Genomic DNA, 26241 nt, shown 5'->3' on the forward strand with positions numbered 1-26241 from the left:
GTTCTGCTCCGTCGGAAATAAACTCCTGTTTCCTGCCTTCCAGTCTCCAGCGCCTGCCTCTTTATTTGGTAACCGTGAGTTGGGTGAAAAGCGGCTAACGCCGGGCAAACCTTGAAAAGGGGTAATCGACCTGATCTGCCTGACCCCTTTTTCTACAGGAGGAGGACTCGCATTTGTTGCTTAGAGATATCGCTCTGCCTTGTTTGTCGGACTCGGACAAAGAGCTTATGGAGTCGGAATTTTCCGACGATGAAGTAGCGCTCGTTATCCGCTCCATCCGCTCGGGAAAGGCCGGAGGCCCAAATGGTATCCCCATTGAGCTGTACAAGTTACGCCCGGACAAAATGGCGCCATATCTCCGCGAGATGTTCCTGGAAGCGCGTGATGTCGGATCACTTCCCCGAGACCAGCGACTTGCGTCCATTGTTGTGATCCATAAGGAGGGGAAACCCCGGGATCTATGTTTATCTTACAGACCAATATCACTTTTGAACGCCGAGCCCAAAATCTTGGCGAAATTATTGGCGAACCGACTGATAAAGGTGATCGGCGACCTGATACACCCGGATCAGTCTGGGTTTATTCCTCACCGCAACACCGCGCTCAACCTGCGTCATCTTCATGGTGTCTTGGCGAGGGCGGAGTCCTTACGTGAACCGGCCATCTTGGTGTCCTTGGATGCCACGATGGCTTTCGATACGGTGGAATGGCCATATTTGTGGGCTGCCCTCGCGAAGTTTGGCTGTGGCCCTAGATTCATTGGGTGGGTTAAACTCCTTCATGAGGCACCGCTGGCCCAGGTGGTGGTCAATGGCAGGGTCTCGAAGTCCTTTGTTCTCGGGAGGGGTACGCGACAGGGATGCCCGTTGTCTCCTCTGCTCTTCGCGCTTGCTTTAGAACCCCTGGCGGCTTGGCTGCGATGGGAACCATCGCTTAAGGGTATCAGGTGGACCCCCGACTTTGAGGACCGCATATCGTTATATGCAGATGATATCCTGCTGTACCTCACTTCCCCACGGAAGTCGTTGGGAGTGTTATTTGATGTCCTTGGCTTGTTTGGGAAAAACTCCAGTCTAGTGATTAATTGGGCTAAATCCAGTGTCTATGCTCTTACTGGTGACGTACCCCCCTTACCGCGCATATGCCCGATACCAATAACGCAGATTGGATTTAAATATCTGGGGATTTTTATATCATTAGACCCCACGGTGCGATATGAACGCAACCTGCTCCCTCCGCTTCTTCGGCTTAAATCTGACGTAGCGGCCTGGGGTAGCCTGCCGTTGTCCCCGATTGGGAGGGTGGCTCTTTTCAAGATGATGTCCCTACCCCGATTCCTATACGCCCTTCAGAACACGCTCGATCTCGTACCAGCCAGATACTTTCGGGAGATAGAGAGCCTGCAGAGACAGCTAGTATGGGGCGGGCGTCCTCGCATCGCCTTAGCGAAACTGACTCTGCCCTGGTACGACGGGGGCATCGCACTGCCGGATATCAGGCGCTATTATTGGGCGTCCCAATTGAGCGCAATTAATCATGCCATGTATGGCCCAACGCCAAATCCCGCATTTGAAATGGACAAATGGCTGTTGCCGGGAGGGAACTATAACAGGGCGTTGTACTCCAAATCGGCTAGCAGGGGTCTACCGGGACCCACCGGAGTGGCAGTACGGGTATGGGGTTGTGTGAACGCCGCCATGGGGTAATCAGACAGATTGACCAGGGCGACCCCGCTCTACGCAGCCGAGAGATTGGGAAGCCTATGGACAACGAAAGGTTTCGAGAAGTGGGACCTCATTGGCATCAGCAGGGTAGGGTACCTCTGGGTCAAAGATAGGATAAAGTCCTTTGCCGAGCTGCAGTTGGAATATGTGCCTAGTGATAGGGAACATTTCCGTTATATGCAGATCCGTCACGCACTTCACTCGGTCTTCCCGGCCGGAACCGTTATCCCGGAATCCTCTCCCCTTGAAGATAGGGTGCTTGATGGCCATGTTCCCGATAGCACTATATCCCTTATATATAAAAAGCTGATTAACGATCGAACGGATTTACTATTGCAGCTCCAGGAGGCTTGGACCGGGGATGGACTGGAGTTGGATGATGAAGACTGGCAGGCTGCGATATCCTCTCCCAAAGAGGTCGCGACTAAAGATTTTACATCGTATCTATATAACGGGTCCCCGTCTGATGCGTAGACGGTATGTGTAAGCGTGGATGTGGTTCACTTGGTAGCTTCCTTCATATTATATGGGAGTGCCCTGCAGTGGCTGTGTTCTGGAACCGTGTGCATGTGGTCATGGAAGAGGTCACGGGAGTCTCATTGCTGCCTGAAGCTCGATGCTGTTTACTGAATGTGTGGGAGCCGAATGACTATTCAGTGGCACAGACGCAATGGGTTACCCTTGGGAACATGGTGGCTAAAAGGGACATAGCACAATTGTGGGGGTCCCACAGAGCACCTACGATTTCTGCTTGGGAAGAAAACATGGACTGGTGCATGTTCAGGGAAAAAACTGTATATGTTGCACGTGGCAAGCCTAAAAAGTGGGGCAGAATTTGGAACCAGTGGAATTCATACCGTGGGGAGATTTGTACCCCTCCGTTTGTAGATGACCCGGAGATGTCGCAGTCCCCATAGCCTGACGTTCCTTGTACGGTACAGATTTTTGCAGAACATGATCAATTTCCCTGCCCCCCCCCGTCCCACCTCTCCTTCCATTATTGTCACAACACACGGTGGTTGATACGGCTCTCCCCATGGAACGGACACATATTGCATTGCCTCTTTGTTCAGTTAGTTTTGGTTGTTTTATTGTTCGTTTGTATGTTTTTAAACAGTAAAACCTTGGCCTTATCCTGCATTACAACATTTGAATCGTAAGAACAATATGCTGAATGGCTGCCGGGCCTCCGGGCTGTCGGCTAAATAGCTTTGTATATGTGGTATATTACGTTTCTGTTTCGTTTCGTGGTTGTAGGCCCGCAAATGTAATACTGCGATTAAGAATAAAGGTTTTAAAAAAAAAAAATCAAGTCTAAAAAAACTTCTTTTTGGCTAGGAATTATTTTCCCTTGATAGTCTTGGGCCGTGCTGAATCTTTCGACCACTCATCCTCCTTTCCCCTCTCTTTGCATTTAGGGTTTGGTTGAGGCGGTAAAAGTCGCAGAGTCTCGTCTTAACGGTCCGAATGAAATACACTGCATGGTGGCCTAAGCAGCTGGGTCCAGTACTCGATCCTAACCCTAAGGTCAAGAATCTCAGCATTTGGGTAGATGATAAGCTGTCATTTTACAGTCAAACTACTGCAGTTTCTGGAAATTGCCTTAGACTTCTCAAAATGCTGAGGAAAACTTTGCGTTACTTACCGGAGTCGGCTAGAAAGACAGTAGTGCAGGCCTTGGTTGTGTCGTGGCTTGACTACTGCAAAGTTTTATATCTTAAAAATACACAGGGTAGGATAAAGAAACTCCAGAGAGTGCAGAATGTGGCAACCCAGCTCCTACTGGATCTGCCAAGGCATGCATCTATAGGGGTTGCACTTAAGCAGCTTCATTGGCTGCCACTGAGACAGAGATCCCCATTTAAAGCCTTGTATCATTGCTACAAACCTCTGAATACCAAAGGCCCACAGTACTTGAAATCATTGATTAGACCTTACATACCACTGAGGAACGTTGATTGACAGGAGAAAGGTTGGTCATTGCTCCCAGAGTTAAGAGAGTGCGAGCTTGTTTGTCTACCTAGCGCTAAAACTGTGGAATGAGCTGCCCCTAACAGTTCGTCAGGCCCAGTCGGAATGCCCTTTCAAGAAAAATCTTACAACCTTTTTTTTCTTTTCAGGATATAAGGGGGCTTAATACCCTAAAGGGGCGGGTGGATACCTGTACCTAGAGCTGGGTCACCTCATTTGAGGTAGCTATGCAATCTAGAAATCACATTATTATTATTACTTTTATTATTATTAGTATTATTATTAGTATTATTATTATTATCCCTGACTAAATTAAAGTCAGCAGAGGTAGAAAAGTCATGTTACAAATGAATATATATGGTGTTTTTTATAAATCCCATTTCGTATAATGTCCGGCCCTTTGCAGACTCTTAAAGACACAAAAATGGTGGTTATTTTTCTCTTGGAAATGTGACAACCCCATAAAGTGAGCAATATTTATTGTCATGCAACTTGATTCTGTCCCGTAGTTTGAGACCTGCAGGATACCCGGCTTTCTCTTCAGGCAGGGGCTGGGCTCTCTTCAACTGAGGAGCACTTCAAGTACCCATCTAATCACTTTTCTCATGCAGATGCAGCAGTTAGATTACTGAAAGACTTCACAGCACTGCACCACAATCGTAACAGAGTCTTTTAAAAGGTACTGCTGTGAGGCCCCACTTGCATGGGAACAGACACGAGGCCCTGGGCAGCTACCCGCTCTGCCCATGCCTGGCGCCTGCCCTAAATAGGATGCATAATGGTTGCTGCTAGTTTTGTGTGAGCATCAGGAATCAGTCAATCTTGTACCCACATGCACTTTTATCTCTGTCCTCTATCCCAATGATTTCATCACAACATTCAGTTATGTTCTCTTTGCAGTGGTTGTTTACCCCTTAGTGGAGGCAGTCATCACAGCCACCTTCCCAGCATGCATGGCGCTCCCTTCTGCTGCCCTGCTGCTCCTCCTTGACGAACAGCAAAGACTTGTTAGCGTTGATGGCCAAAGAGTCCCCTTAGATTTGATCAGTGAAAACATCTCACTCCTGAGATTGGACACCTGTTCCTGTAGAGTAAACACAAAAGGTCACATTATCACAGTTAGATGTTTGGATGAGAACCACAGCAAAAGAAAAACTAGAGTAAAACTGCAAAGGGCTACAGGTTCTTCTAAAAATTGCTGTCTAGTCCCTTGCTTGCTATTCTTCTTCTCCAACCTCACCCTTGCAGTTTCTCATTTTGAGATGAGAATGTGTGAAAATCCAAAACAGAAAGCGGGACAAACCCACTTAGAAATTCAAGGCACAGAATATCTTAGGGGCCACATGGAAAAAGAAACAGAAATATAGCAATTCCAGTCTACTTACTTCTGCCAGATTGTCAGGTTATCTCCCAAATACAGATCATGCTCCCAGATCCTTTGAAATTTATATACCAAGGAAATTTGGGGGGAGGGTGGATACAGCAGTAGGGAAGCAAATGTGTGCAAGAGTCTGCCACAGAGCTATCCACCTACAACTGTGTCTATATAGACTGTGGTGTTTGCTTAGTTGTAAAAGCTGGGAGAAGCAGCTTCAACCTAACAATAGAGGGTGCAGCAGTTTAAATCCCAGGGATTGATGGCTACAGACAGAAAATAGGGATCTCTCTCCTTCTTGCGTATGGAAGCATCAGAAAATGCCAGATAATTATATTTTCTGACACCAACTGGCAAGACCAAAAAGGCCTACATAAAGTCATGCTTTGGGAGGGTTTGGCTAATTTTCTGTAACACTGGTTGCAAAGGCCTGTTTTATATTTTTATCATAGACGAATTAGCACCTCCCCCGCAGGCATGGGTCCTGCCCCGAAAGGGTCTTCTAAATTGTTAAAAGTGTTGCTGCCCCTTTGAAAAAACAGCACGAATTAAAGAAAGAACAAGTGACGTGTCAAAAAAGGCAACATTGTCTTTATATTCCAGTTATTTCTTTATCACATTTACAAACCTGAACTAAATAAAGAGATCTTAGAAATGACAAATGAAGAAAGAACGTGAGCTGACTTGCTTTGAACTTCCAAGAACTCAGCCACACCTGCCAAAAGACATCTGTCTGCATGACTTCAAATGGATTTTGAAAACGATTAGCAACAACTGCACAGTATGAGTGGCATAGGCTCCTTCCATCATAGCAACATTGAGACTGGATAAGCTCTTTTAAATGGCATGTTAATCTTTTATCTGTACTGCCTGAAGATAATGCATCTTCCAAAACCAAGAAAGATTGTGAAGACCCACTGACCAACACATAATTCACTTAGTTATTGCTGCTCACTCCTCATCTTCAATTCTTTAGAACCGGTATTTCTTTGCTAAAAACCTGGCTGCTTTTCTATGCTTATTTATCTTTTTCCAGATTACATGGTATTGATACATTTACTGGAAAAGAATCAAATCTCTGAGAGCAAAAACCTGCAAAGAAATGCTCCTCAGCTACTTCCATATCAGGAGGTGCAAAACCTAAATTATCTTTTATGTGTGCCAAAAAAAAACCCTTTAATCTTTGTCCTTAAGATATCTTCTGTTTAATTTCCTTCAGTTTAATCACAAACATACATAGGATCAGTTTCAGCATGTTTCCTCGTGCCTTGCTGACTGCTTTATCAATGGTCGTCTGCAACACCCAAAGAGTCAAGAGATTGTTAGCTTAGCCTCCTGCTCATGCTGAGACTGGTCTGAATGCTTGTGTTTCTCATCACCCCCATGGCATGGCTCTTCACAAGAGGTGTCAAGAAAAAACAAAAACATTTCGAAGAAGTGCACTCAAATGCGCTTTATTGCTTTGGTTTCCTATGTTTTTCTAGGTACAGAAGGAACAGGCTGCAAGACCTCAGTGTGCCTGGCAGGACAGCTGCAGAGGCTCACGCAATGGGTGATGGGAAGTCTGGTGCCAGAGAGAGGGAGGCTCCCTTTTAACCCAGAAAAAGTGGAGGTGTTGGCACCCTAATGGGGACACTTAAGCTGAGGCATATACACACTAATGAACACAGGGTGATCCGGCGGTGTTGGGGCAGATGTCTACAAAGCAGGGCACAAGTCGTAAAAAAAAGAAGTGGGGGGACGCTGTCGCCGGAAGTGACGTCACGACAGGAAGTGACATCACGAAAGGTGCCGAGCTCTTCGTCCCAGAGGGCCAAAGAGTTAAGTTCAGCTGTTTGACAGTGGGGATGGCGTCCCCCCGGTAAAATAAGTGGGGGGACGCCGTCCACCCGCGTGGTACCCCGACTCGAGCCCTGCTACAAAGGATGGAGACAAAACGCCCATAGTCACCAGAGCTGTCGCTTGAACTGCTAGAAGTGCTCCCACATGGAGGGCAATGGGGGAGAATAGAGGAGTGGGAACAGGCAGGAGTAACCAAGATTGGGTACTTCTACAGAGATGGGGAATTACTCACATTTGAGGAGTTCAGCACAGAATGGGATATCCCGCAGGGGCATTTCTTGCTCTACGGAGCTGTCACAGGAGCAAAGCGAAGACATTGGGGGGCAGGGACGACAGACCCACCGACACATGCTGCCTGCGAATACATAGGACTGGCAGGGGGAGCCATAAAAGCGGTGACATGTTTATACAGGGCCATTAGGAGCAACTCTACGTACCCGCTTGAGGGTCTACAGACTAAATGGGTGAAAAACCTGGGCAAACCGTTAAGAGGAAAAAGACGGGGAAAACATATTACAACAAACCACTAAAGTTTCGCACAACGCTAAATTTAGCCTGATTCTTTTTTACATACTACATAGGGCATACTTTACCCCAGACAGAATTAACTGGTTCTTTCACAGGGAATGCCCAAGATGTAGAGAAAAGGGGGCAAATTTGATACACATGATGTGGAGTTGCCCGTCTTTAGAGATTTACTGGCAGGAAGGGACAGGAGAAGTGGTGCGGATTATAGAGTGGGAGATACCACGCACACCAGAACAGGTTTTACTACACATGTTCCCTCACACAGCCAAAACTACAATTACTGATACATTTCAAGACCTTGCATTTATATTGGCAAAAAGAGAGAGAACCAGTACATGGAAGGCATCGAATGGCCCCAGCCTCTATAGATGGATGCAAGAGCTGGAGAAATGGGCAAGCAGTGAAGGAAGAATTCTGCTCAGGAATGCGAGAAGAGGTATATTCAGGATTGAGAGAGCACATGCTTGGGAGGTATTGCTGGAAGACATGAAAATTCTGACCCATTAGTGTAATCCGGCACCTCAGAGGGAGTACCTGGACAGGGGAGCCCTGGCAGGAGAGCGTGGGATGAGGGAATAGAGCCAGAGCTAGAGGAGAGGAGCCCATAGCAGGCAGGTCCCCCAAGATTGATGAGGTGGCCCCCCATGTCCAGTGGCAGCTCGCATAGGGCATGCTGCGGACGGTGTGGCGCGGCGGGGGAGGGGCAGGGTGGGAGGGTAGTAAATTCGGACATTCGACGATACGGAGGAAAATACTTTCCTCTGTTCCGTCGTATGTCTGAGCTTACCACCCCTCACCCAGCACTCCCCTGCCCCGCCACACTGCCCCACAGCACACCCTATGTGAGCCGCCACTGCCCGTGTCACGGAGGTACAGGACATAAGATCACAATGCAAGTCAGAAGGATGTAGTATGACACCATAGAAAGCAGCAGCACAGGGGTGGGGGGGGGATGTTGGGGAAAAGTTGGGAGGGGGATAATGCCTATGCAGAAGTAGACTAGACAGCAACACTAAGACTCATTAAATGTCGCTGAAGTGTATGGGTGCATTATACAATTAACAGAGATGTGATGTAAGAAAGTGATGCAGAGACTGGATGATATAAATGTAAATGTATCACTGAAATTGCAGATGATATGTTGACTATAAAAGGCAATAAAATATGTTTGAAAAATAAAAAAGAAGAACTCAGTGTGCCTGATGTCTCAGACATAGCTGACATAATTCAAGGGCTGATTCCTGCCAGTAAATGTGTACTTTAATTTTGAATACATTGGTTAATGAATGGAGTGTCTGTCTTCCTTGGGCTAAGCCACCTCACTCTATTGTATAGGACACTAGCTTGCACTCCACATCAGCTAGAACTTTACATACAGGGAGCATTTCCAGATAGTTCTGCTGTAATCATTATACTCTCTACCACTGACAACAAAAAAATCAAAAAAGTATCTATCTTACAAAGCTAGGGAGCGCAGTATGTTTCCACATCAAGCTGGACAAAATAAAAAACAGAGGGGCATATTTACAAGGGTTTAACTCTACTAGAATGCCACTTTTTTGACATTCTGGTGGCGATAACCCCTTCGCATTATTTATAAGGCCGCGTTAAGCCACTTAATGTGGCTTAACGCCGCCTTGTAAATAATGCCCCTATTCACCCAGTACTTAACTTGAAAGGGGAGGGCAATGGGTGTTGCAGTGGGTGCTCCACCCCTGACTGGTTTACTTGGCAGAGAAGTCAGAGCTGGGATATTGGGTCCAAGGGACTATAGCAGGAAGAACAGCTTTATGGCACTAGCTGTGTAAATGTGTTTTTGAGTGCAGAATCTCAAATGTTATCACTGGGAGGAGGAAGGCAGATGAAGTGCTGATATTGCTTTGTTTGATGACCTATTGTAGTGCAATTTGCTTATTTTGTTACTTGCTTCGTAATTTTGAAACCTTATTGCTCCACAAGCCTTCCAGTAGGTGTGACATTTTTGTGCCGGCCCCTGTTGTGCGTTTACAGTATTGTTGTTTGCTGCACGAGGATAGCTCCTGTAAATGAAAATGGTGATGCTAGGAATAGTCACACACAGTTGCCATATTTGCATAAATACTGGTAAAATAAATAATTAGTTGCAAGCTTTTTTTAAGTAAATACTTCCTGTGAAAAAATGCCCCTTTTTGTGTCGCCGTCTCCATTTTTTTTCCTGAATGTTATTGGTGGTTGTTGTCCAGTCCCCAGTGCATGTCATTTGACCCCTAAAACCTTTCAAAATTGTCTCACTCCTGATTGGCATATTTAGCTCTCCTGTAAGGCCATAGCATATGGTGTAAACACTTCATCCACGGTATAGAAGGTTAAATGTCACCTATGGATTGCAGAACTGATTGTGCCATCATCTAGTCTGCCAAGGAAAATTTGTCTTTGTGTCTACCATTGCAGCCTGCCTGTGGTAGTTAAACCCTTCGGAGTGACCTGTTTCAATTTCAATAAATCTTTATTCAATTTTACAGATAAAATTAGAAAAGAACATAAGACAATTACTATAATATATGACGTTACAAAGCATGCAATTCCAATGCATACCATTACAATGCATAATACTTTTAGGGCAACAGTAGGATACATGTTGGATAGTGTAGGGGTAAAAATTACTATTCCCACTCCAGTGAGTGCAACAGTAAGGAAAGTTTTGGATAGTATAGGGGTACAAATTCCCTTGTACCCCAAAACCCATATCCAGCCTAATACTAAAGAAATCTTCGTTACTTACCTTATAATGTGTTGTAATGGCATGCGTTGTAGTGACATGCATTGTAATGGCATGCATTGTAATGGCATGTGATGTAAAGGCAGTTGCGTTGTAACAGTTGCTTTGTAAAGGTAGGTTGTTGTAATGACTGCGTTATAATAGATGTTTCCCCAATAAATATAATACATTGCATCTTGAAGCAATACAACTATTTATAAAGACAGTTTCGATAATGAACACTCTCACTACTGTTATTGCTTCCATGGAAAGCAAAGTTTTATAAAATACTTACAATAACATTTAAAGAAGGTGCATAATCACTAGCAAACTACCCCTCCCCAAATATTGAACCATAGATTCAATAGTTAACTGAGTAAAGCTTCTCAATCGTCCATGGACTTCCTGCTTCTAACTGAAAGTTTAAAATAATGACACATGCTATGACAAGCAAGTAGCAGCATTTAGCACAGAGCACTCGAGCACTTTAGAACTGTAAAATTATACATCGCGTCTGACTGATTTAAAAGTCGCCCTACACCTTCACTTTAATTGTGCTGCGCCGCGCCGTGCTGTCAGCATTTTCACATATGTGTGACAACTTGTTAATGCAGTAATTTAAACCTGGCCCTTGATTACTAAGTGGACCCGATCCGTCTCGGCTTTTGCCGCGGGCACGGCGGGCTCTTTGTTTACCCTACGGCGCTTCCGGTAGCCTACACCGGTCAGCGCTACAGACTCCCCAGAAGGCGGTGCCGCCCACTCCTGCATATAGCGGAGTGCGTAGAGCCGACTCGCGCAGCGACGCGCAGGCAGCGCGCCTAAGTCGCGCCAAAGTCAAGCCCTGCCTGTCTGCGCCTGTCCGCGCCAGGCCGGCGACAGGCCAACTTTTTTCTTGAACTCCTGACAGCCCATCGTTGCCTAACAGGTACTAACATTGCTATTTCTACAACTCTTAAATATGATCACTTATACTCGCAAAGAGCTCCTGTCCTTTAACTTGCCCCACACAGCTATCGTTGCGCCTTCTATCAACCTTGGCCCCCCTCCAACTTGTAAACCATTGACCTGCCTTTACGGAAATGTGCGGTCACTCCCTAAGCATTCTTTAGAGATCTGGGACTTACTAGATCAAGAAACCCCAGATCTTTTCTTTATAACCGAAACCTGGCTATCAGAAACATCTGATCCAGACATAGCAGCTGCCTTGCCCTCTGACTATAAAATAGTCAGCCTAGATAGAACTGGAAAACGAGGGGGAGGGACCGCAATAATTTATAAAACGGAGATTGAAATTAACATCATTTCCACTCATCTCGAGACTTGGGGAGAGTTTTTAATCTTCTCCCTTATCCTCACTGGTAATAGGTCCTGGAAAGGAGCCCTGATTTACAGACCTCCAGAGACCAAGGCCAATTTTGCCGCCCAGCTAGTCGACATCCTGGCACCTCATATACTAGCCTGTAAAAATTTCCTCCTGTTAGGCGATCTGAACCATCACATGGAAATACACGATGACCCGTACACAATGGAACTAATGAATAGTATTGAGTCTCTAGATTTAAGGATACTCGAAACCGACCCCACACATAAAGCGGGTCACACCCTGGATATTATATGTACCAATTATCAAGACTTGCATATCAATGAACTAATTCCTGTTCTATGGACAGACCATGTGATAATGAAATTCACCATTAAAACAAATGAGTCCACACATGTCCACTCTAAAGAAAAAAAGATGAGCCGCCCATGGAAAAAGATTAATTTAGAAAAGTTTGTCAAAACCTTTGCTCCTCCGAGAATAACTGAGGACACTGAGCTAGATAGAGCGGTCCTAGACCTTGACTCCGCAATTAGTAATACCCTGGACATTATAGCTCCTAAGCGCCTAATAAACTGCCCGAAACTGAAATCACCTTGGTTCACTGATGAACTGAAAACTATTAAACAACTCACCAGGAAAGCTGAACGTAAATGGCGCAAATCAAAAAATATTGATGATAAATTACACTATAAAACTGCCCATAAAGAATATATGAATACAATTGCCAATGCCAAGAAAACCTATCTTGGGGAAAAAATCATAGCAGCTGGAATTCACAGAAAGAACTCTATGCAATTGTAAAAGACTTCTCAAACCCCATTGCTTGCCAAAAGGCCATTCAGGAATCTCAAGACTGGGCCAATGAACTAGCCACTTATTTCAAAGTTAAAATTAACACAATCCATGAATCATTTCCCACAGAAACAGGCATAATATACCAGGCTGATCCCCCCACAAACCCCATACAGCAAAATTTGGCTGATTTCGGAATAATCACTGAGGACGAGGTAACCAACATACTAAAAAAGGCCAAATCAGGTTCCCCTAAAGACCCAGCGTCCGCCCAGATCTTAGCGAAACTAGCACCTGCCCTGGCTCCTACATTGACCTCCATTTTTAATATGTCCCTAACTCGTGCCTGGTTCCCTACCCCCTGGAAAGAAGCCATTGTGAGGCCAATCCTTAAGAAAAATAATGCAGACCCCAAGCAACCGATTAATTACCGCCCCATATCTTTATTACCACTCTTTGGCAAATCCATAGAATCTATTATTAATGCAAAATTGGTTAAATTCCTTGAAAGTCACTCATTATTAGATTCCTCACAATCAGGATTCAGAGCTTCCCATAGCACTGAGACCACACTGATAGAGGTGGTTGACAATATCCGGTTGGCATTGGACTCCAAAAAGTCGGCTATTCTCATCTTGTTAGACCTCTCTGCGGCCTTCGACACCATATCCCACAGAGTCCTATTAAAGCAACTAGCGGGGATAGGTGTCGAAGGCCAAGCCCTTGGCTGGATCCAGAGCTATCTCACAGGCCGCAGCTCTAGGGTCAAATCAGGACCTTTTTCATCAGAAGCCATTGACAACGATAAGGGAGTGCCTCAGGGCTCAATTTTAAGCCCAACCCTATTCAATGTTTATGTTTCACCACTGGCCAAAATAATTAGGGACTTCGGCTTCAACACACTGTTGTACGCCGATGACACCCAAATTCTTATAACTCTTGGCTCTGATCCAACAGAGACCAAAGTGAGATTTAGGAACTGTATGCTAGAAATAAAGGACTGGATGACCAACAATTACCTCATGCTTAATGCAGATAAATCCGAAATAATGCTTTTCGGTGCGGCCAAATCCATCTGGTCCCAAGAGTGGTGGCCAACTGAACTTGGTCCCTGCCCATCCCCTAAAGATACTGTTCGGAATCTGGGCTTCACCCTTGATGACAAGCTGTCCATGGTCCCCCATACAAACAAATTAGTACACACCTGCATAGGTCTTATGAGGACCTTAAAGAAAATATTTAAATGGCTACCCCTATGCTATCACAAACCATTGATTCAAGGCTTAATTACTAGCCGCCTTGACTACGGCAATACTCTCCTCGCGGATGCAAACGAAGGCACACTAAGTAAACTGCAGACACTCCAAAATGCAGCAGCCAGATTGGCCCTCGACCTACCTCCACGCACTTCCTCTGCCCCTTGCCTGAAAAACCTGCACTGGCTTCCAGTCAGAAAGCGCATAAGGTTCAAGATCTGCTGTCTAGTGCATAAATCACTAAATGGACAAGGCCCGAAATACTTAAAAAACAAACTTCAAGAATACTGCCCAGAAAGAACATTACGATCTTCAAATAAATATCTTTTGAAGATTCCTAGAGTTCGTACTGTTAGAAATGGAGACAGAAGTTTCTCAAAGGTTGGTCCTCTGGCATGGAACCCCCTGCCTTCAGCTCTAAGATCCAATCAGCATCACATAATCTTTCGGAGAGAACTTAAAACTCTTCTATTCAAGACAACAGTATAACTTCCTCTCCCCTCCGCATCTCCCATACCCTCTGCCAGCGCTATGAGACCTAATGGTGAAATGGGCGATCTACAAAAACAAATACATACATACATACATAGACTGCACAGCAGCTGCAAAAATAAGAGAGCATATGTAAATTACTGGAAGGCAAGAGGTTTTCGGATATGTTTAAGGCAGCTTAGAAAGAAACATTTGCAAAATTTGCAAAAGAACATAAAATGCACCAAGGATTGCTCAGCCACCCTACAGCAAGGGCAGGTCGGTATTTTGCTCCCCCAAGGCTCCAAGTCATCAGGAAAATACAAAAGGCACCAAACTGTGCCAGCCCTAAGTCTATAAGGAAGTGTCTATTCCCACCATAAGAGCTCCACATGCAAATAAGATGCCATTCTCCCCTGAAGCTAGAAGTATATATTAGTTTTGTGAATGGCACTTATTAAACACACCCTCCATTCTTTGAGAGCTACAGAACTCTACATGGTGGGACTTGACTAGATGCTTGCTTGATTGTTTAAGTTAGTTGGGCTAGTAAACATTTTGTGGAGCCCAATATCCGTGAATACCTTATCAACATGTTTCAGCCAGGGTATAGCTAAACCCTTGTCTTGCATGAGGCAATCAAAAACGACCTCCCTATTGAAGCTTTGTTTCGGGCTGGACCATACCTTAATTCACAACAGGACTCACGCCAGCTTAACTACATCGGAAACATATTGTTGGTTAACTCTGAATGCAGAATAAAGTTGGAGCTAGTTGGTGGTGGATTTAGGAGTCTCCTACATATTCTGCTTTCCTCCACCTGAATGGGAGAAGCATTGTGGAACGGATGTATGACGTTACAACGCATGCTTTTACATCGCATGTCTTTACAATGCGGTTTTTACAACACATGCCTTTACAACGCATAGTGCTTTGGGGCGCTGGATAGTGAATTGTTTAATTTACTATTCCAACTCCAGTCCCCGTGGATAGCAGGGAAGGTGTTGGATAGTACATTAAACCTATTCCCTATCCTAGAGCGCCCCCCAGCGCAATGCGTTGTAATGGTTTGCGTTGTAGAAGTTGCGTCGTAAAGGCACTGCGTGGTAAAAGTTGTGTTGTAAAGGATGTTTCCCTTGTGGAACCCCCACAACCCTACCCCATAAATAGCTGTAGGGACACACTGCAAATGATAGATATTCATGTAAGGAGGGATATTACCCTTGACTTCCTTACAAGTGAGATTAAATAAAGACCCAGCAGCCCTAATTGACCTAAGACAGGCTGTTTTAACCTGAGCCTGCCAGGAGCCTGGGAATCAAACGAGACATCAAAATAGCTATCATTTTGAACAAAGCTCATGGACTGATAACCCGCAAGGACCCTAAATTGTTCCTTCCTGGGCCACATGCCATTAAATGAGATTTCCCAAAATTAGTTGTCAAATCTACACTCCCCATAAATCTGATGAAAGATTCATTCAATATACGCAGGGCACATGGGGTGGGGGCCATTAGAAAGCGTCATCCGCATATAATAATGTCAGGAACCAGGATGTTAGCTATTTTTGGTACGTCTGAAGTAGTTGCCCTTAGGTGAACACTTAATGCATTCCTGTAAATAATAAAAAGCAGAGGAGCCAGGATGCACTCTTGCCTGAGCAAGAGATGTCTGAAGTTTACGCTGCGCGTTCGTAACCTAAACTTGTCCGCTAAGTTCTCATGAAGTGTATACAGAAAATTTACTGAGGGGACTCCCACTCTCAGATCTAAAAGAGTCAGCCATATTGTAGTCCCATTTACACTATCAAATGCAGTTGAAAGGTCCATAAAGGCCAGGTACAGTGGATAGCGCCTAGCAATGGTATACTTCCCCACAATCAAGTGTAGGTTTAGACACTGTGCCAATGTGCCTAACTCAGGGCAGAAGCCATACCTGCAAGGGGACAAAATCAGGGGGAAAACATGCAAGAAGTAACTTACTTACAATGCAAACATTAAAAAAAGATAAACTGTCCCAGGAACATGACTGAATGCGAGTATATTTTCGGCAGAGACATACAGGTTGAACTTCACAAATCAAAATGCAGCATCAACCATGCTCTAAAGGGGAAACAACCTTTACAACGCAACTTTTACAACACACTACCATTACAACGAAACTTTTACAACGCAACATCCATTACAATGCATGCATTTACAACGCAGTCATTACAACGCATGACACTACAACGCACACCACTACAACGCATGCAATTACAACGCAGTCATTACAACGCATACCATTACAACGCATAGCATTTCAACACATAGTACTCTTACACTATCCAACACTTACCCTACTGTTGCACCCCCTGGAGTTAGAATAGTAATTTTTACCCCTACACTATCCAACACTTACCCTACTGTTGCACCCCCTGGAGTTAGAATAGTAATTTTTACCCCTACACTATCCAACACTTACCTTACATGCACTGTAATGTTATGCGTTGTAATGGTATGCGTTGTAAATGTAGTATGCGTTGTAGTGGAATGCGTTGTAAAGGTAGTTTCAAAGAATTCGTTGTAATGGCATGCATTGTAATGGTGTGCGTTGTAATGGATGTTGCGGTGTAAAAAATGCGTTGTAAAGGTAGGCGTTGTAAAAGTATGCGTTGTAATGTCATACCTCCGCTCTAAAGTTGTGTACTAAGTGAAAAGGCGAACACTTTGTGCTTATAAAAAACATTAAAATGGCACAAGTGAAGGTAATAAATAATGCCTCAGCGTACTGGACAGGATATCAAAACAATATGAATGAATCAATACATATATGGACGAATTTATAAAATCATGTCATATTTCAAAAGTCCAAATTTAGCTTGTGCAGGTCGAAGGCGTTTCGTACTCCATGACCCCGGGGACGATCACCAGGACATAAACCACGCGGTGTAGGGTAATGGCTGCCTTTTTTAGTAGCATGTTTATGCTTCATATCACGTGTGAAGAATTCTCACTTTTGTTATGTTTAGGAAAGGGGGTTGTAAAGAGCGGAGGAGGCGAAATAAGTTTAAATTAAAGTTTATTCAAATTGTACAAAAGACCCACTGGTGCTCACACCTATGCGTCCAGACCAGATCAGCTCCAACCGCTTCTCTGATCTAGAACCTAGGTACACCAACAACACAATCCACATTACATAGCAAACCTTCTACATTACACCCTTAAGTTCTATATGACATCAAAGGAACAATAATAAAGAGAGAAGAAAGACATTACATTACCACATGTACCTTTTCCACAATAAAATAAAACAAAAATAAAATAAATAAAAACAAAAATTAATCTAAGATATAGTCATCAAATTTCTTTGGCAACCTAACACATCTCTTAATTGAACCATGTAAACCATGAACAGATGAGTTAGTACCAACATCACAATCAGAAGCAGTAGAGCCCAAAACAGGATCAGCATCTGAGAGAACAGAACTGTCCAGACCATCATTAGAATGAGCAGGCCGCTCAGACCGCTCAAACCGTAATGGGCAACAGGAAAATCCATCATTAGAATGAGCAGGCCGCTCAGACCGCTCAGACCGTAATGGACCGCAGTAAAAGATCCATCATTAGAATGAACAGGCCGCTCAGACCGCTCAGACCGTAATGGACCACAGGAAGAATCATCAAACCAAATATCTACACCATCTTCCGTTCTACAAAAGGGGTGATGTTCCATGCTTTACTTTTCATTGTATTATGTCTCGTTTCTTTCAATGTGTTCCACATTCTACTTGTATTTAACTAATGTTACTCTTCCAGAGTTGTGTCCAGGGTAGGATTGCCAAAGGCAGCAATCGGCCATGGGATGGTGCTAAAGTGCCAGCATGGGGCAGCTTTTATTGGGCCTCTGTCAACTGCCCAAAGCCAGGTCTCGAGTTGGGATACCACATGGGTGGACGGCGTCCCCCCACTTATTTTACCGGGCGCTCGATAACAAACTACTGCCAGAGTCTAATGTGCGTGCTTGTTGTCGGCCGTAGTGACACCTCCTTTGATCTGTAAAATACAGTACACATGAAGTGTCTCAGCTGTATGTCACGCACTAGCTTCTCTGATGCAATCGCATCTAAGGGGTGAGCAAGGGGAGGCAATGAGTCTGATGGGGAAAGCCACCTTTCATGACGTCACTTCCTGTTGTGACATCAGCGTCCCCCCACTTGTGCCCTGCCCACAGCATGTCCTATTGTCCTCCCCATCCACCCCCATGGTTGTCCCCATGCACAGGTCACAGTCAAATGGGGACGGCATGGGCAGGTAGGCTAAAGAAACATAGCGCTATGCTTTGTGGCGGGTGCAAGGATGAGGGGCTTGCAGTATCGTCATTGGGAGGCTAGCTTAGCCCCCATGGGGCTGGACCTGACTCCAGAAGCAGCGTTCTTCCCCAACTCTCCTCCCCCAGCCGCCACACTGAGACCATAATGAGCGGGGGAGGGGGGAGTATGAAGAGGCGAGGTCTTGTTGTGGCCTTTGGGCCATCCTCACCTAGTTGTCAGGTCTCGCCCCGGCCATCATAGGCCAGCGTGGCCCAGAAGCGAAACAATGTAATTTATATTTCATCTGACCACCTCTTCTAACGGGACGTCACATTTAGGTCATAGCGAGAGGGGGTAGGGGAGCACACAAAGATTGAAAATCCTCGCTGGAACGACAGGTCAGGTGTTGTGGCCATTTTTACCTCGACCTGGCCAGTTCCATTTTAATTAAGTAAATTAGCCAGCACATCTCCAGTTTTTTCTATGCATTTACTTGCTGGATAGATCTATTTTTGTCTAGTCAGGTTTGACTCATCATAAGTTAACAGAGAGGGTTTAAATGCCTGCTGAAAAGTGCAGCATGTAGCTTGCAGATCACATATTTGTATTTTATGTAGAACGGTCAGTGGGTTACTGCTTAGATGTCCTTTTGTTACTTGCAACTCATATGTTATAACCAGGGCCATTCGAATTATGCGGCAGGGGAGGACCAAATTATGCACCATGGTTGACTACATTTTAGGGCAAGGAAAGACAAATTATGAAACTTTTATGATGGTATTGCTTCTAAGCATTGGCGTAAAATCCGTTACGCTCGCGGATATTTCGGATTTTCGGAAAATCCGCAATCCGCGAACTCTCGCGGATGTGGCGAGAATACGCAAATCCGCGCGAAGCGGATTTTTTGCTTGTGTTCGCACTGCTCGCGGTCCGCGGCGCGGGCAGCAACAATCTCGCACTCGCGAAAGTACAAAAATTACAAGGGGAGGGGTAAAGGAAGTGGCCCAGTCTCCAACTTCCTGTTCCTGTCCAGCAAGCTCCTCCCATAGGGGTGGGGTGAAGGAAGTGCCCCAGTCTCCAACTTCCTGTTCCTGTCCAGCAAGCTCCTCCCATTGCTTAGTCCACTTCCTGGCCACTTTTATTTCGATCTTGACTGGGAAGGATTACTTTTTGTGGTTGCTGCTGGATATTTGGATTTGAGGCCTTTTGGATTACTTTTGGATTTGAAATTTGATTTCACAAAGAAGTAAGTTGATGTTGTTTGGTTGTGGTGATTTTTGTGTGTGTTGCTTTTTTCCCGACTTTTTTGGGGGGAAAATCTGCAAGTTCGCGAGCTGAGGATGTTTTTGCTTGTGTTCGCACTGCTCGTGTCCCGCGCAGCAACAATCTCGCACTCGCGAAATTGTAAAAATTACAATTCTGCACATGAATTGAAAACCACCAGGCTTAGTTATGGGTGCATGCATGATACAACTGTTTTGTTGAATTTTTTTTTAACATGATTCTGGCCAGGGCATGGATGGCATTGGATTGTGGTGATTTTTGTGTGTTTTACGACTTTTTGGGGTTGTGTTGGGGGCTTGCTATGTGGGTGGGGGCCATTTTATTGCCTGGTCCCGTGTGGGTGGGGGTCTAGGGGCCATTTTTAAGGCAGTTTGTGTGCTTTGTGCCATAGGCCTGCACCCAGTGTGCTCTGATGTCATCCATTATGCCCAGGGGGCCCAGAATCGGTCTGTTCGCGGATTTTGCTGGTTTTTCGTCACGTTCGCGCCGTGAAGCAACAATCTCGCACTCGCGAAATTGTAAAAATTGCAATTTTGCACCGGAAAACCACCAGCAGGCAGCATAAGCCTTCTGAAACTTGATGGATGGCATTGGATTGTGGTGATTTGATTTGTGTTGTGTTTTTTGACTTTTTGGAGTAGGGGTTGGGGGCTGGCTATGTTGGTGGTGGCCATTTTGAGGCATGGTCCTGGCCATGTGGATGGGGGTCAAGCGGCCATTTTGAAGGCAGGCAGTGAGCTTTGAGACATAGGCCTGCATCCATTGTGCCTTGCTTTCACCCATTGTGCCCAGGCGGAGTCAGGGGTACATGAAAGTACAACCCTCTCTGTGTGTGCTCTCTTGGATCAATGTTAAATTCCTGTTTCCCAAAAATTTAGCAAATCCTAATTTAGAAATTTCCATATTGTGTGGTGTGCACGTGTGTATTCATAAATGCCTACTTGCAAACTATTTATTGAAGCGCTACATATGCAACATATATTTACTGATGTTCCTCTGTCTTCGTTTGCTTTTAGGTGCACAAAACTCCGCATCATCGTTGAGCATCAGTGCCAGGAAGAAGTCCTGCTACGGCCTGTTGTTCCGACATCTGAAGAAGATGGCTCCAAAAAGAGGTGCCCGTAGGTCCTCTAGCAAGAAAGATGTCTCTACTAAGGAGAAGAAGAAGCAAGTGGCACCACTTACCAAGGAGACTGGTGGCACCACTACTAAATTTTTGTGGGGAAAACAAAGGCCCACCATGAGTGCTGCACAGGTAGCCTGTTTAGTTGTTGAATCACCAACGACCAGTGATGTTGGTTCATCGCAAGAAAGTAGCAGCACACCATCAACACAGGTTGTAACTCATCTCACAAATACTATTCAACAACCAAAGCCGCAACAACAACTGCATGGGCTACTAGTACAAGCAGAAGTACATGCGCAAGGAGCTGTCCGAGAAGGAGCTGTCCGAGAAGGAGCTGGCCGAGAAGGAGAAGGCCGAGAAGGAGCTGGCCGAGAAGGAGCTGGCCGAGAAGGAGAAGGCCGAGAAGGAGAAGGCCGAGAAGGAGAAGGCCGAGAAGGAGAAGGCCGAGAAGGAGAAGACCGAGAAGGAGAGGTCCATGGAGAGTTGCAAGTAGAGGTCAGTGAAGATGCCCATGTAGCGGCGCATGGAGCGGTGCAAGTGCCCACAATGGTTGTTCTTCCAGAAGTAGGGGCACAGGAGGAAATTGACTTTGGAGCCGGGGTATCATGTCAGGAAGACGAAGCCACTCCTCCTGATGATTCATTTTCTCCCAGCTCCCCAGCAAGGAAAAGATCAAGGAGGGTGTGTAGAAGTTCCTCTTCAAGCCCCGCTCCATCAGATGATGATCTGGATCTAGATTGGCAACCATCTCCGACGTCTGAGAGGGAGGCACACCATGAGCTGCGAAAGGTATCAAATGTTAAAAGGAAGGGCCCCGGAAAGCTCATACTTATGGATCCGAACGTCGGACTTGATGAAGTGGTGCATTCTGATGTTGATGAACAGGATGACAGCAATGACCTAGTCATCACACATGTCAGTCCAGCCACACCGGCCATGCAGCAGACAGACATTTATACCCTATCCCGACGTCATGCTGAGCGTGACCCTGGCGACGTGCCACTGGTAGCACCACCAACGCAGTCAAGTAGTACAACAAGTTCAACAAATCCTACAGCTCCCATATTTTCTCCCCAGAGGGGGACTCCATCCAGCTCGACTCCCTCAAGTAAGGTTGCTGCAATAATTGCACAACCCAGTAGATGTCTGCAAGGCTCATCCACCACTGCTTCATCTGGCATTGGCAGTATCACCTCGTGCGGCAAAACCAGAAGTTTCCAGTCCCCAGTTTGGAACTTTTTTAGTGTCCATGAAAAGTATGATAACATAGCCGTTTGTTGCATTTGTAAGACTAGAGTTAGCCGTGGTAAGACTGGTACCAACTATGTCACCGGAGGCCAGATAGGTCATCTTGAAAGAAAGCACGCTGTCGAATGGTTTCCGCACCTAGCAAACGTCAAGGGAAAGCAATCCCAAAGGGCAAGTGGCCAAAATATACCCATACTTGGTGTTTCATCAGAAGATGACGGGGAGGTAGAAGAAGCGTCAGACATGTGTCCGGTTGCACCCAGTACCCCTGGCAGCACCACACCCTCTGGAACACATAGGAGGCACACTGAGAGTCTGGGAGACACACCAATGCGGAAAATGTCAACACTGAACAGAAGTGGGTCGAAGAAGGCATCAGCCAGTAAATTTGTCCAGCGCACCATTACAGCCATGGTCTCCTCGGATGTGCAATTTCAACGCAACCACCCAATTGTGCGCCTGTATAACACTAAGCTGGCAAAAATGCTAGCGGTGGACCTTCTCCCTTTTTCGTTTGTCGAAGGTGTGGGTTTCCTTGAACTCGTGGCAACATTGGCCCCTAAATGGAAGGTTACTAGCCGGTTCTATTTTGCCAGGGTTGCTGTTCCAGCACTAAATAAAGAGGTGCTTGACTTGGTGGGGGCAGCTTTGCAGAAGAGTGCTGTTCACACTATACACCTGACAACAGACATGTGGACCAGTTGCCAAGCCCTTGATTACATGTGCATCACTGCACACTGGGTCTCTTTTTCAGGGGTTACAAAACAGATAAATGCAGGTGGTGACTTGGTCGAGATTTTTAAGGGTGCTCGTAAACATGCAACATTAGCCATGTTTGGCATGGAGAAAAGTCATACTGCAGTCAACATTTTGGCTGACTTTAACAAAAAGGTCTTGCAATGGCTGCCCCCAAGAAATTGCAAGGTTGGTTATGTTTCTACTGATAATGGCAGCAATGTAGTTAGGGCCATGGAGGACGATTTCTATTTCAGAGTGCCGTGTTTGGCGCACTGTATGAACCTTGTCGTGCAAAATTTCTTGAAAAAAGAACTTGCAGTCGACAAAACACTGACCATCTGCAGAAGAATATGCATACATTTCAACCATTCTTTTAAGGCCCGGAAGGAGCTGAGGCGCAAGCAAAATGAACATAGAATGCCAGTGAAAGCACTTATCCAGGAGGTGGCAACACGTTGGAACTCAACCTTCTACATGCTTGAGCGTCTGCATGAGCTGTTTCCAGTAGTCAATGAGTATTTCTACAACCTGGGTGGTGATACGACAGAAATGATGCTAGCGGTGGAGCAATGGCAGCTAGTTAAAAGCCTGACAGACATGCTTCGTCCTTTTGAGGTCTTCACGCGTGACGTCAGCAGGGAGGACTGTTCTTTGAGCAAAGCTATCCCATTGTTGCTGAAGCTCGAGCACCAAGTCAAGGTGGTGTCTTCACAATTAAAGGACGCTGGAAAGAACGAAGCACATGAGTTGGCGCAGAGATTATTACAACGCCTAGTTAGCAATAAACGGCTTGTAAATATCAAGAAACAACAGCACTACATTTGTGCTACTATTCTGGATCCACGTTACAAAAAGCCATTGTTTGGCAAAGTAATAATTCCTTTTGAAACATCGGATGTTACAGAGTACAAAGGTTGGCTAGCTCAGTCAGCCATTCGTTTTGAAAGAGAGCGGAAGGAAACTGTAGGAGAAGACAGTACTACTAGTGAATCAGCAGGCCATCAGGCGTCCCAAAAAGCACTTCTGCATCTGTGCCTCTGGCAGAAGTGAGTGACTTTCCCTCTGAGCCGTTAACCACACCAGCAACCGTATCATCTGCACCAGGCCCAGGCGATATGTCTGAAGCGGCTTGGCTAACTCAGCTAGGGTTTCCTTGTCCTAGAAAGGACACAGAAGTGCAAAGTACAGGAATCCGGGAGGAAATTCTTTCAATGGTGCAGGCCTATCTGGATGACTCAACAGCGGTCAATATTACTGAGGACCCATTGGCGTATTGGCATGGGAAAAGAAAAATATGGCGAGAGCTCACCAACCTGGCTATCAATTACTTGTCTTGCCCACTCGCAAGCGTGTCCTCAGAACGTGTTTTTAGTTCTGCTGGTGGCATTGTGACTTCCAAAAGGTCCCGCCTCTTGCCCGCAAATGTGGAGCGGCTCACCTTGATAAAGATGAACCAGCACTTCATACCACCAGATTACAGAGTACGAGAATCCACGCAGGAAGAAGAGGACACCGACCTACCTGAGGAAAGTTCTCCTCAGTTACCAGAAGTACAACCGACTGATGATTTAGCAGAGTATGAGGACGAGTTCTGTTTCGCTGACAGCGAGTTCTGAAAATGAGTCAATCATTCATTAACTGTAAATTTAGTCCTCCTTATTCACTTTTATTCCTGTGTGTCTGTCTTTCTTTGTTTAGCAAGTGCTTCATCACATTCCCAACAAAACTGTAATCAACCAATAAAACAACAAGCCCATCAACAGAACTGTCTTGATTTTGATGCCGCAGCATTCCTCAGGTTCACAACAATTAGTTGACAAGAACTCAGTCCTGGTCGTCTATCCTGAGTCCTCCTCCTCCAGACTCACCCTATCCATTACCCATAATGCTGATGCCTGGATTCTGCACAATGAAGAAACGTACGTTGACGAGTCCCCTAACGCTTTAGGACACTGTGAATTCCAGGTGGAGCCAGCCCTCAAACACAAATTACAGGTAAGATAAGCGTTTGGATGGGAGGTAGTATAATGGAGTATTAGGAGAGGCGAGAGAGTGACAGTGGTACTAGCAGTAAAGTCCTAGGGCTCTTGAATTATCAAACTCTGTGACAGGCATTTACTTCGGAAAACATTTGGCCTATTATACATGAACGTTTAGACGTTATTATTGCTCGCTTGCCTGTCTCAGGGGTGCTGTCTGTGGGGCTTCTAGGTTTTTGGGTTGTGTGAGCACCGCTGCCACATTTCTAATGTTGATTGCTTTTGTTTTGCAGAAAATCCACGCCGGGAAACTCCAGTTGGGGCCCTGCTGCAGAACGCCTTAGGACACTGTGAATTCCAGGTGGAGCCAGCCCTCAAACACAAATTACAGGTAAGATAAGCGTTTGGATGGGAGGTAGTATAATGGAGTATTAGGAGAGGTGAGAGAGTGACAGTGGTACTAGCAGTAAAGTCCTAGGGCTCTTGAATTAACAAACTCTGTGACAGGCATTTACTTCGGAAAACATTTGGCCTATTACACGTGAACCAACACGATGACAGTGTTAAGTAAAACGAACTTACTGCAAAACCACCACCCACCAGGCTCAAAAGTAGTAAAAAACAGGTATGCTCAGATAAAGTTTGAAAAAGTATATTTATATCCCTAACAAAATAATCTCCCGCAAGACCCTCCCTAACCCCAAATAAATAGTCCATCAAAAGTCCCCAAAAAACCCAACTCCCAATTCCCACCCCCCAAAAGTCTCTAAAAAAGGGGCAAGGGACACTCTACGGATGCAGGTTGTTCACTTTAGCCTCCAGGGCATCATGCCTTAGGGCCAGGGCATCGTACTCCTCCCGGAGTATGGAGTGATCTAAGCGGAGGCCCTCCATCACATTTTTGTACTCTTCCCATTTCTTGACCTCCGCCTCCAGGTTGGACACTCTGCGGAGTGCACGGCGCAAGCGAGCCTTTACAGTACTGTGAGGAGGTGCAGCCTTTGCTGCTCGGCGGTGGCGTCTTCCAGCACGGCTCTGGTTGGCTGGAGCACTGCGCTTACCGGCAGAACATGGGGTCACGGAGGAGGATGCAGAAGATGTTACATTTGATGCACTTGAGTGCGTGTCGTCCCCCTCCATTTCCACCAGCCGGCGATATTGCGCAACAGTGGCATCCAGCCTCCGTTGCCGGGCCAGTACAGCCAGCATACTCCTGCTCGGTTTTGCAGTTTTAGTATTACCAACTATATGAAGAAAGAAAGACATAATCTGTAACGAATGCTCTTTAAGAATATGATTAACACAAAATGATTCAGCAGGAAGTTGTGTCACAGTACAACTAGCAACTAGCCAGCGCAGTACAAATCTATTCAGGCCAGTATCATGGGCGTCTGCATGGAGGGGCAAGGTGGGGCGCTTATGGTTTGGTGCTCTTTCATATGAAAGAGATCTGGCAGAAGTGAGTGACTTTTCCTCTGAGCCGTTAACCACACCAGCAACCGTATCATCTGCACCAGGCCCAGGCGATATGTCTGTTTCCCTCTCTTTCTCT

The 26241-nt window shown here is 45.7% G+C and overlaps 1 protein-coding gene across 1 annotated transcript in view; it reads right to left on the reverse strand.

Moving 5' to 3' along the window:
* LOC144791152 (dehydrogenase/reductase SDR family member 4-like) overlaps positions 1-26241 on the reverse strand; it is a 200375-nt gene that overhangs the window by 152068 nt on the left and 22066 nt on the right. Inside the window, exon 2 of the mRNA XM_078665807.1 lies at positions 4607-4779. Within this exon, the coding sequence (XP_078521933.1) occupies positions 4607-4752 (146 nt within the window). The 5' untranslated portion in view covers positions 4753-4779. The remainder of the gene's footprint in view (positions 1-4606; positions 4780-26241) is intronic.

Source organism: Lissotriton helveticus, chromosome 11 (genome assembly GCF_964261635.1).
Source record: "Lissotriton helveticus chromosome 11, aLisHel1.1, whole genome shotgun sequence".
Lineage (NCBI taxonomy): Eukaryota > Metazoa > Chordata > Amphibia > Caudata > Salamandridae > Lissotriton > Lissotriton helveticus.